At 37.5% G+C, this 12,610-nt stretch overlaps 1 protein-coding gene across 5 annotated transcripts in view; it reads right to left on the bottom strand.

Annotated features, from left to right (window-relative positions):
- Window positions 1-12,610, bottom strand: part of LOC141331291 (phosphatidylinositol-binding clathrin assembly protein) — an 87,133-nt gene that overhangs the window by 29,019 nt on the left and 45,504 nt on the right. For 3 of the 5 annotated variants that reach the window (XM_073836300.1, XM_073836303.1, XM_073836301.1), the window contains exons 6-11: window positions 11,996-12,107; window positions 10,302-10,408; window positions 7,898-7,939; window positions 7,411-7,431; window positions 4,193-4,278; window positions 2,041-2,176 (exon numbers count right to left, since the gene is read on the bottom strand). In XM_073836300.1, the coding sequence (XP_073692401.1) occupies window positions 2,041-2,176; window positions 4,193-4,278; window positions 7,411-7,431; window positions 7,898-7,939; window positions 10,302-10,408; window positions 11,996-12,107 (504 nt within the window). The remainder of the gene's footprint in view (window positions 1-2,040; window positions 2,177-4,192; window positions 4,279-7,410; window positions 7,432-7,897; window positions 7,940-10,301; window positions 10,409-11,995; window positions 12,108-12,610) is intronic. The other 2 variants (XM_073836302.1, XM_073836304.1) reach the window with 1 other exon arrangement.

The following is a 12,610-nucleotide window of genomic DNA, read 5'->3' as shown; positions in this document are numbered from 1 at the left end:
AGACGTTTCTTGTAGTTGGCCACCAGGTTTGCACACATCTCAGGAGGGATTTTGTCCAACTCCTCTTTGCAGATCCTCTCCAAGCCATTAGGGTTTTGAGGCTGACGTTTGGCAACTTCAACCATCAGCTCACTCCACAGATTTTGGAGATCTGGAGACTGGCTAGGCCACTCCAGCACCTTAAAGCAGTGGTTCTCAACTCCAGTCCTCGAGGCCCACTGCTCTGCACATTTTGTATGTTTCTGAGTCTGACACACTCAGTTCAGTTCATGAATCTTTCTTCTAATGAGCTGATGATCAAAATCAGGTGCCTTAAATGAGGAAGACATACAAAATGTGCAGAGCAGTGGGCCCCAAGGACTGGAGTTGAGCAACACTGCCTTAAAGGGCTTCTTCTTGAGCCACTCCTTTATTTCCTTGGCCATGTGTTTTGGGTCACTGTCATGCTGGAATACCCATCCACGAACCATTTTCAATGCCCTGCCTGAGGGAAGGTGGTTCTCACCCAAGATTTGAAAGTACAAAAGCCTTGAAGCCCAGTCCAGCCTTGTGTAGGTCTACAATCTTGTGTCTGACATCCTTGGACAGCTCATTGGTCTTGGCCATGGTGGAGAGTTTGGAATTGATTGTTTGAGAGTTTGATTGCTTCTGTGGACAGGTATCTTTTATACAGGTAACAAGCTGAGATTAGAAGCACTCCCTTTAAGAGAATGCTCCTAATTTCAGCTCGTTTCCTGTATAAAAGACACTTGAAAGCCAGAAATCTTGCTGATTGATAGAGGATCAAATACTTATTTCACTCAGTAAAATGCAAATCAATGTATAACCGTTTTGAAATGCGTTTTTTTGGATTTTGTTGTTATTGTCTCTCACTGTTCAAATAAACCTACCATTAAAACAATAGAAGGATAATTTCTTTGTCGGTGGGCAAATGTACAAAATCACCAGGGGATCATATAATTTTTTTCCTCACTGCATCTCTAAATCTCTGAACATGCATTTGGGAAAACAACATGCATCAACCATCTTCCCAAACTTACATTGAGAAGCACAGTTAAAGCGACTGTTTTCAACAAAAAAAAAAAAACAAGAGCTTCCTGTAGATTTCTGCCAAAATAAATTCTTGATGGTTTACCATTTGAAAAATTAATCAAGACAGCCATATTATTATTATCATCATACTGATACCACATTTTGGGCCAAACTGAAAACAAGAAAACCTGAAACTTTTTTACTTATCTTAAATTGCATTTTAATTTAATTTCTAATCGGAAAAATCACAATTCACATTATTTTCTCTAACCGTGCAGCCCTAGATTCTAGTTTCTAAAGAGAGAGGAAGTAGGTTGCGACATGGCACGGTATGATGCCCTTTGCAAAAACAAGAAAACGTGGGAAGAAAAGAAAACACAGAAAGAGAAAATGATAGTGCCCTAAAACTCTGCATGTGCCCCTCCAGGAGTGTTGAGAAGACAACAATCACAAAGAAACACCAGTCCAATTTCACACACACTTATCCGAACATGGGCTGTGTAAATACTTTGATGTTGGACTTTGAAATTGCTTTGAATGTTTGAACTATTCAGATACGAAGCCACAGTGCATCTGGGGATACATTCCACACCACTGACGCTCCTGTCATTCAGTTTGTGTGTGTGTTGGTGTGAGCATTTGTGCTCCACAAGGTATGACAGTGCATCCTGATGGGGAAAGAGAAGTTTGATTAACCCCGCTGACCACTTACTGCCGCAGGCTAATCATTGAAGGCACAAGGGCGTATTGTGTAAACACACATACACTTGTATGTAAAGAACAAAATGTTCCCATCAGCTTCAATCCTGCCAAATCTCAGCTGCAACTAACTTTTTTGGGTAGGGCTGGGATATGTCTTTACTGTATGTACTCTTTATATTCTACATTGATTTTATTAGCGGTTTCCATTTGGCTCAGAGTAACATCACTTCCTGTCTACAGATCAAAGTTAATAAGCAATTAGAACATTTTCATTCATATAACATAATGGGACAGATTGTAACCCACCTTAAGAGCTTGCAGACGGGCTTGCTCCTCTTCCAGGGCCTGTTGTTTCTCCTTCTCGTCCATCCTGCTGGATGAGAAGGAGAAGGACATGCCCGTGTTGGACAGGGACGACACCGCATTGGACAGAGTGTTGGCTCTAGAAACGAAAACACAGATACACACAGAAATGAGATTTCCATGTCAGTTCTTTTTTTAAGGCCTGATAAATTTAACACTGTTCACAAGCCAAAAAAAGTCTTATCTGACAGTATGTGGCTATATATAAATCTCTTGCTAATGGTTTGTTGTTGCTGTATCAAGTGCTTCAACATATGGCTTGTGAAGTAAAGTGCTGTTCAAGGTCCACTGAAGTGATCTAAAATACGCAGCGTTATTCTACTTGTTGACGTTATTTTAACTCAAACAGGAAGATAGAGCTGATCATTTCAAGAATATCAAGCACCCTTTTTTAAATCACCAGTAGTTTATATCACAACTTGGGCCAGAGCCGTTGAGGTCAGTAAAGCCACATCTGACAGTGTATGACAGTCACAATTTCATCCATATTGGCACATATAGCATTCTGTGTAGAATTCAAATGTGTCTGATGTTATGTGGTCTGCGCCAATTCATGCATACGTGCCGCTCCATGTTATCGCATCTCTGGACTTTAACAGACTGTGTGCACGCTGCGGTGGTTCGCATGATACAGCACAAAACCAGACTTTATTTGCCCCAATGGAAAGCATATTTACACTGTCTGAATCATTCCTTATACCCCATATGGTGCACTATATTGTCATCAAAATCATCATCAAAATCAAAAAAAGTTTTGAATGCTTATAATCTTGCAAATGCGAATTTTGTCATTGTTTTGGAGCACACTAGCTTATAATTAACCTTAAGGTTTTAATGGGGACTTGAAGATGTTTTATATACAGAACATACAGTAACTTGCATTTGACTACAAATTTTTGTCTAATCTTCAAAACAACAAAACAGATTAATCCAAAAAAAAAAACAAAGTTTGGTAGTGAATACAAAAATGCATAAACAGTGATACCAAAAATTTTTTACATTTTACAGTTTTAATTAATACGGTGAACATGGAAGATCAGCTACCTTGCTTGCTTGACATTTGAGAACAGATAGGTTGACCATCTGTGTTTACAATATCTGATGAGCTCTATGTACAGTGGTGGACAAAATTATTAGAACACCAGTATTTTCACCAGAACTTGAGTCAGTTATTTCTATCTTTTGCTGTAGTGTGTAAGCAGGAAATATCAGTTTACATTCCCAAACATTTGTTTTGCCATTAATTGTAATAATCCAGTGAAATTTTTGTTTGCACAAGCAGTCTGACAACAGCCAGTGCTCCACACAGAGATCTGATCTCACAATCATCCAGTCTGTCTGGACATGACATGAAGAAACAGAATGAACTGGGACAGACTAAATCCAGAAGAACGTCTCCAAGATGCTTCAAGAAACCTACCTGCAAAGCTACATTCCTGTTAAAAGTTTTAGGCACTTGTGTAAAAATGCTGAGGATGCTGTCAAAAATAATGCCATAAATATATTTTCTTTATCAATTCAACTCCTATTAACTGAATTAAATCAATATTTGGTGTGACCATCCTTTGCATTTAAAGCTGCTTTTGCCCTAGGCGCACTTGCGCATAGTTTTTCAGGTAGGTTTCTTAAAGCATCTTGGAGACGTTGCCACAGTTGTTCTGGATTTAGTCTGTCTCCGTTTGTTGTTTCTTCGTGTCATTCCAGACAGACTGGATGATGATGAAATCAGATCTCTGTGTGGAGCCCTGGCTGTTGTCAAACTCCTTGTGCAAACAAAAATCTCACTGGCTTATTACAATTGGCAAAATGAAATGTTAACTGACATTTCCTACTGACAAGCTACAGCAAAAGATAGAAATAGTTGACTTAATGTTTAAGCTGGTGAAAATACTAGAGTTTTAATAATTTTGGCCACCACTGTATGTGCGCTGATCAAGGTTTATATGTGAATAAAAGCCTAAAATAAATGTTCACCATGTAATAATTTTTAAACCACTCAATTTCAATAAATGGATAAAAATGACTTCACAGATCTATGCCAAAACAGGGCTTGACAGTGCGATGCTGAATTGTTTGGATCTGTAGGATTTCATACCTGTTGTCGGCAGAGAGCTCCTTGGTTTTCTTTCCCTCCAAAGAGGCCAGGTGCTGCTCAAGAGCCTCCAAGAGACTGCTGGGAGCCTGCAGGAGGAAGAGACGAGTCAAGAACTCCATGAGACAACACAGAACCAGTTTAAAGAGTACACACTCGCCCGGTCAAACACACTTAGACACACTCACCCACTCGATCCACCTAAGTTTCAGCAAATAATAACAGGAGCATGCTTTAAGCTTTTAGTAAGAGGCGTACAGGCAAAGGATAAACAAGCACAGAAACGAGAGAGAGGAAGAATACGACTTCAAAAGAGAGGAAGTGACATGCACACTGGAAGATCCAAACCTCAAACGCATGACAGATCCATGAGGTCACTGATATATCAAGCTCAGTTTTGGACCATGATGTTAAACTCTTCACACTAGTAGTTTAGGGTTTCTGCAAGAATGTCTTGTGTTGAGACGTAAATCTAGGTAAACCTTTTTCTGAGCCCTTTATACCAATCTAGGATTTGTTTCTGTTGAAAAGAATTATCTTGACAACTACAAGAGGACGCATTACACAGGTCCCACATCAGCAAACACAGGATGTGTATGTTAGCACCTAAGAGCACACACACCGTGCTGCCTTATTCAAATGAGAGCAAATGTTAGCACAAGCTCAGAGCTCACGGTTGGTAAAAAGAGCAGGTGCTTTGTGCCAAGTTTCCAGAACAGACACCCTATGTAAAAAAACTGCTCTTATGGACTATGGGTAAGGTAAGCTTTTCGACTGAGCCTAGCTGGCAGCGCTGGCCAACATGTCTGGATCTGATCTAGGTTGGCTTTTTCTCCACATCGCTGAGAGGGCAGATTGGGTCTAATCCATTCCACAGAAAACAGAAGCCAAAAGAGAGGAAAAACCCATATGCAGCAGTCTACAATTCAAATAGAACTAAAAACGAACATTTCGGCTAAGCGGGGAAATGTATTACTTCCACAGCAGTGAGATAAAAAAGAAAGATGAAAGTGTAAGAGCTTTTAATTTGCTTCTTTCCTGTCTGATTTGATTCCCTCGGAGAAGACACAGCACAAACAGGCTTTTGATTAAATGACTACATTATAGAAGTGCGTGCGGCTACGCAAAGGACAAAGCGAGGTTACATGAGTACTTCATTACAATCCTTCAAACGTAGGGCCACTGGGGCAGTTTTCTTGCGTAAAGGAGAAACAGGGCAGGGGGTAAAACTTATAGCTCTTACAAGAGCTCCACCTTCGCCAACTTCAATGGTCAGGGGATTTGCAAGCATGAAGCCGTTCATGCAACCCAGTGAAAAAGATTTGCTTTTATGCTGATCTGAGCTAACGATTTGATCAAACTATAAAGAGACAACTGCACATCTGGCCTCGGATCAGCAGAAAAAGCAATGTACAGCCATGCCTGCAAAGTGACGGGGGAAAGGATGGCAGTTTGGCCACATTCAATCAGTTAGCCTGGGTTTAAAAGAGATGAATCCGCTGATGCAGTCAGAAAGAATCTAGGGCTGGGAGATATAGCCAAAAAAAATTACCTCAATATTTACTTTTTGATGATACAGTTGAAGTCAAAAGTTTACATACACCATGCAGAATCTGCAAAATGTTAATTTTACCAAAATAAGAGGGATCATACAAAATTCATGTTATTTTTTTTATGTAGTATTGACCTGAATAAGATATTTCACATAAAAGACGTACATATAGTCCACAAGAGAAAATAATAGTTCAATTTATAAAAACGACCCCATTCAAAAGTTTACATACACTTGATTCTTAATACGGTGTTGTTAACTGCTGTTTTTTTTTGTTTGTTTGTTTGATTTTTAGTGATAGTTGTTCATGTTTGTCCTGAACCGTTATAATGCCTGTTGTTCTTCAGAAAAATCCTTCATGTCCCACAAATTCTTTGGTTTTTTAACATTTCTGTATTTGAACCCTTTCCAACAATGACTGTTTAATTTTTAGATCAATCTTTTCACACTGAGGACAAATGAGGGACTCATATGCAACTATTACAGAAGATTCAAACGCTCACTGATGCTTCAAGAAGAAAAATGATGCATTAAAAGCCGGGGTGTGAAAACTTTTGAACAGAATGATGATGTGTACATTTTTCTTAATTTGCCTAAATTTCTTTCCCCCCCCCCCCATTTAGTACTGCTCTTCATAACATACAGAAGATACTTACATGTTTCCCAGAAAACAAAATAATTTAAAATGCATTCTGATCTTCAAATTCAAAAAGTTTTCACCCCCAGCTCTTAATGCATTGTGTTTCCTTCTGAAGCATCAGTGAGCGTTTGAACCTTCTGTAATAGTCCCTCAGTTGTTCTCAGTGTGAAAAGATGGATCTCAAAATCATACAGTCATTATTGGAAAGGGTTCAAATACGCAAAAATGCTGAAAAACCAAAGAATTTGTGGGACTTGAAGGATTTTTCTGAAGAACGGACAGTTTAACTGTTCAGGACAAACAAGAGACTCATGAACAACTATCACAAACAAAAAAAAAACACAGCTGTTCTGTATGTAAATGTCTTTTATGTGAAATATCTTCAGGTTGGTACTAAAAAATAAAATAAATAAAAAATAACATGCCTTTTGTATGATACCTTATTTTGATAAAATAATTAACATGTAGTGTATGTAAACTTTCGACTTCAACTGTATTTGATCTCAACATACACAGTACGCATTTGCTAAAATGGCTTTTATTTGAATGAATAATCATTTTGACTAGACCAAGATTCAGAATACAGTAAAATGTAGTTAAAAAATCAATTAATTTTTTTAAAAAACCATGTTTTACCTAAAATATTTTTTTTTCATTCCAATACTACTATATGGAACAATACAACAATATATATTATTAAATTATTTTCTTTTCTGTTTTTCACAGAAACATTAATCAGTTTTATGTTTGTGTGTTTAATGACACATATAAGTTTTAATTAATTTGTTGTTGTTTTTTTGTTACAATTTTAAAAATTCTGTACTTTTAGTAAAGTGAGTGCAAAGCTGGCCTTCTGGCACAGGTTTCTAATAAATTGAATGGCCAAATAAAAATGACTGCAGTATTAACAATTCTGGCTAATTTTCGACATAAAAACTATTGAATATGTTGTAAATATCTGATATATCACCCAGCACTAGTAACACAGGTTATGTCAAATACAAGCAGTGCATATAACCCACCACCTACAAGGTAAGATCCTCTAGTCGTCTGAAAGGAACAATAAACAATGTGTTACCACAGGAGAATAAACCTCATTCAATATAGTGTGTTAACCCCGCTCTGTAATGTCAACTCAAACATTAGACTGTGCCTAGTGCAACTCCACAAAGTCATACTAAACTGAAGTAATGTGATCATCACTAAACACACATTTGAGAGGGAACTAGACAGAGAGAGGAGTGTTTAGTAACTTCTGTCAAGCTCTATCACATGTCTTGAAGCTATTAATATACATATACAATTTAAACCAAACAGAAGAGAGGACAGGAGACGTCTAAAAAAACAGTGAGCATGGGTACAAAAACAGCACGTAAGACAACAAGAGAGAGGACGAGGACTGGTGGAACACAGAGAGAAAAGAAGAAATGGAGAGCGGTGGTACGATGGAACGACAGAAGCAGCGTAGTGAGGAAGTAGAGGAGAAACAGAAAGTGGAGATGAAATGTACACTGACCTGAGTGAGATCTGGGATGTCACCCTGATCAATCCCAACTTGCTGTGTCATAAACAAAACAAAACAAAGGTAAACGGTAAACAAACAAACGAGGGGACGGGGGAGGAATCAGAAAAAAGATCAAACATAATGGATCATTACCTCATGCAGTGACTAAAAATGAAAGAAACAAAAATAATAGAGCCACGGAGGACCAATGGGAACAGACGCAGACATTGATAATGCCTCACACAATTGACTGAGAGGTGTGGTGTGGTTAACATTCAAAAACAAACAATGACTTTTAAATGAGACCCGCAGGGGGTAAAAAAAAAAAATTAGACAAGAATCTCACATGGTGATGGACATTGTTCTCAGAAACTCTTTGTCAAATTAAATCCCTGAGATATTTGATGCATCAGAAGAGGAGCCAGCCTGAAAATAAAACCAGACAGTCTAACGCCTGGCTGGATGGACGGAGAGGGGAAGTGAGAGAAAGAAGGCAGCAGCACGGGAATTCATCAGTGTCAAAGAGAGAGGAGGGAGTGAGAGTCCTATTAACACCAAACAGATCTACATTTGGGCCAGAAGGAGAGAGAGACTTTAAAGGTCTCACACCACGTGAATCCACAGTAGGAATGACAGCCGTCAATGGCCACAGTAAGGATAACAGGAGAGAAACAGCTCTTTCCATACTGTATAAAGCTGTCTTAGTGGGATATACTCTCTCTGTAGGGTTCCCACACTTTCAACCAGTAGCTTTCCATGGATTTTCCATATCTTATCAAGTCATTCATGATTACTTGATAAAGATTTTTTAAAATCGAGTTAATTTTCACATGTACAGTACCATTTTAAAAAATGGGGTCGGTATGATTTTTTTTTTTTATGTTTTTGAAAGATAATGTGAACAATTATTACAACTTATAACTGTTTTCTATTTTAAAATATTTTAAAATGTATTTGAATATATTACTAATATATATTAATATATTTAAAATCTAGTTTATTTCTGTAATGGCAGAAATTATTCACATGATCCTTCAGAAATCATTCTAATATGATTTCTTTGCATCACTAATGCCTTACTAATTACAATTTTTTTGTAGAAACCATGATATATGAAGAAAGTTAAAAGGGGAAACAAAAAATTACAGACAATGTACTCACCCCTTGTCATCCAAGATGTTCATGTCTTTCTTTCTTAAGTCGTAAAGAAATTATGTTTTTTGAGAAAAACATTTCAGGATTTTTCTCCATATAGTGGACTTCAATGGTGCCCCGAGTTTGAACTTCCAAAGTGCAGTTTAAATGCAGCTTCAAATGATCCCAAATGCAGTTGTAAACAATCCCAGCCGAGGTGTGAAAAAAATGTCTTTTAGTAAAACGATCAGTTATTTATTTATTTTTTTTAACTACAATTTATATACTTCTTAACCTCAACCGCTCGTCTTGTCTTGCTCTGCCTGAACACTGTTTTTTCCAGATCAAGAAAGTTAGGGTATGTCGAAAAACTCCCATCATATTTTCAACCGCATTTGGGATCGTTTGAAGCCGCATTTAAACTGCATTTTGGAAGTTCAAACTCGGGGCACCATGAAATTCCACTATATGGGGAAAATCCTGAAATGTTTGCATCAGAAAACTATTTCTTTACGACTGAAGAAAGAAAAACATCTTGGATGACAAGGGGGTGAGTACATTATCTAAAAATTTTTGTTTTGGAAGTGAACTTCTTTAAAAAGGACAGCATTTATTTGAAATAAAATATTTTTTTCTACCAATAATTTGCAAACAGAATTTTTTGTAATATTATAAATCTATTCACTTTTGCTTGCTTTTGATAAATTTATTGTGTCTTTGCTGAATAAAAATATTAATTCTTAAAAAAAAAAAAAAATCATACTAACCCCAAACTTCTGAATGGCAGTTTATGTATAATGTGTAAGTTAATAAACTTTTGTACTAGGTATACAAATGTACCCAATAAGACCCTCAATCAACAGACTGATGTTATTATTTTGATTTCAGTCTTATTTTAGCCATTTCAATATTTTAGAAGCTGTTACAGAAAAACTAAAACAGAGGTCAGTTTAACCTTGATTCAAACAAAGGAAGGAACTCATGTATATGTATGTGTTTATGGACACAGTCCATGAGGACTGGGAAATGCATTGCAGTGCCAGAACACTAAATATATGGCATCCGTGCATGCATCAATCCAGTGAATATGAATGCCAGAGCATTGTAGGATGGAGTGATACGAGAGAGAGGGAAGAGAGAGAAATTGTGGGAGCAGAGAGATCCTTGAACAGCCTGTCTAATCTCAGACCTGTCGTATCAAAACACAGTTTGTGTGAGTGCGTGTGTGTGTGTGTGTGTGTGTGTGTGTGTGTGTGTGTGTGTGCGTGCATTACATTGGTACCTCAGCCACTTTAAGAAACTCTGACAGCTTGGTCATCCTGTACAGAAACTTTTTATAGATGTCCAGAGCATCTTTACACTGGTTTTTCTTCATATCAAAGTATTTCTCTGAAACAGGAGGACAAAAAAGAGAGAGGGGGGTGGGGGGTGGGGGGAGTAGAACGATTAGCAGAGCAACTCAAACAGATAAAGACTGCAATTACCCATCAGAGGACTGTCAAAACACTCTGGGCTGTCTGACAGAGACAGGGGCATATAAAAGCTGCAGTAATGGTTCACGCTCAAGGACAGCTTGCACTCTAATGCATTTTCAGACCATCAACCTAAACGGGCGTATTTTACAACATAAAATAATAAAACAATAAAAATCATGGAAAAATGAATGACTTAACGACTGAATAATTACAGCTCAAACTGAGCAAAAAACAGCAATAGCTGAAGAGGATTTAAAGCCTTGTTTCTGCTAGACTAAGGGCAACGTCAGTTTTGTTCTGAATGTGTGAGCACAAAGTCAACGACTGATGAGACAAGAACCTGTTAGACCTTTGTTCATCTTCGGAGCACAAAGATATTGTTAATGAAATCCAAGAGCTTTCTGACACTGCATAGACAGCAACACAATTGACACGTTCGAGGCCCAGAAAGGTAGTAAGGACATCATTAAAATAGTCCATGTGACATCTGTGGTTTAACTGTAACTTTATGAAGCTCAAAGAATACTTTTTGTGAGCACAGAAAACAAAATAGACATTTTACTCAACAATTTGTGTTCTGAAGATGAATGAAGGTCTTACGTGTGGAACAACATGAAGGGGAGTAATTAAGGACAGAATTTTCATTTTCAGGGAACTATCCATTTAACCTCAGGTAACCAGAAGGAGTTGCTTCAGTAATATTTGTTTGCTTTCTTAGTTATTATTTAGTGCCATACCAGCAACCGTGGCTACATTCAGGGGAAGAAACAGGTGAAAAATAGTAAAAGTAAATAGCTAAACTACAATGATGGCCAATATTATTAGAACACTAGTATTTTCACCAGCTAAAAATGGTTTTAAGTCGGTTATTTCTATCTTTTGCTGTAGTGTGTCAATAGGAAATATCAGTTTACATTTCCAAACATTCATTTTGCCATTAATTGTAATAATCCAATAAGATTTTTGTTTGCACAAGGAGTCTTGACAAAAGCCAGTGCTCCACACAGAGATCTGATCTCATCGTCATCCAGTCTGTCTGGAATGACATGACGAAACAGAACAAACTGAACAAACTGTTGAAAATACTAGTGTTCTAATAATTTTGATAAGAATAAGCTAAAGTTAGAAGTATCAAACATGCTTCAGAGATATTGGGCTCTGGAACAAAAGGAATAAGATAGGATCTTCATGCATTAGTCTGGAGTGACCTATTCAACATCAGATGTAGATAATATGGTCCCACCAATTTTCAAAATGCACACCGTTTTCTACCAACAACAATATTGGTTTAATAACATTCATTTGTGCTACACACTTGCAGTTCATTTTGGATTTAATGCATCTCGGACTAGTAATTAATATGTATAACGGTACAGGAAGACCTGAGCTCTTGTGGTTCAGCTGCACTGTTCTTTGCTCAGAAAGCAGTAAGATGTAACCCCTAAAGCAGCGTGTGAGAGTAGGATGCTCTCCAGAGTGAGAGGGAGTGGATTACTCTTACCCAGCAGGTTGATAACACCCTCATTATAGGCAGCAAACAGACGGATGGAGTCTTTGAAGAGCAGCATGAAGGCAGCGTTGATCACTCCGTTAGTCAGCTCATTAGGGTTAGCCTACGGACACACACCCACACAAGAGAGTACATATCATACCAAATAGCTTGGATTGAATCAGCATCAATGTTGTTCTGTTAAAATAAGGTTTTCCAACCTGGGGCTTCGGGGGTCACTAAGCCTACTTGATATTAAGGGAACTAATTATCACTTCAATCACAGGTGCAATCAAATGTGATCCTGGACCACAAAACCAGTCAAAAGTAGCATATTGTATGGGTCAAAATTATCAATTTTTCTTTTATGCCAAAAATCATCAGGATATTAAATAAAGATCGTGTTCCATGAAGATATTTTGTAAATATCCTGCCGTAATTATATATCACAAATCAATTTTTGATTAGTAATATGCATTGCTAAGAACTTAATTTGGACAACTTTAAAGGTGATTTTCTCAACATTTAGATTTTTTCACAGCCTCAGATTCCAGATTTTCAAATAGTTGTATCTCAGGCAAATACTGTCCTATCCTAACAAACTATACATCAATTTATTCAGCGTTT

The sequence above is a fragment of the Garra rufa genome, chromosome 3, assembly GCF_049309525.1.
Source record: "Garra rufa chromosome 3, GarRuf1.0, whole genome shotgun sequence".
NCBI lineage: Eukaryota > Metazoa > Chordata > Actinopteri > Cypriniformes > Cyprinidae > Garra > Garra rufa.
This window is presented reverse-complemented; position numbering and strand designations above follow the sequence as displayed.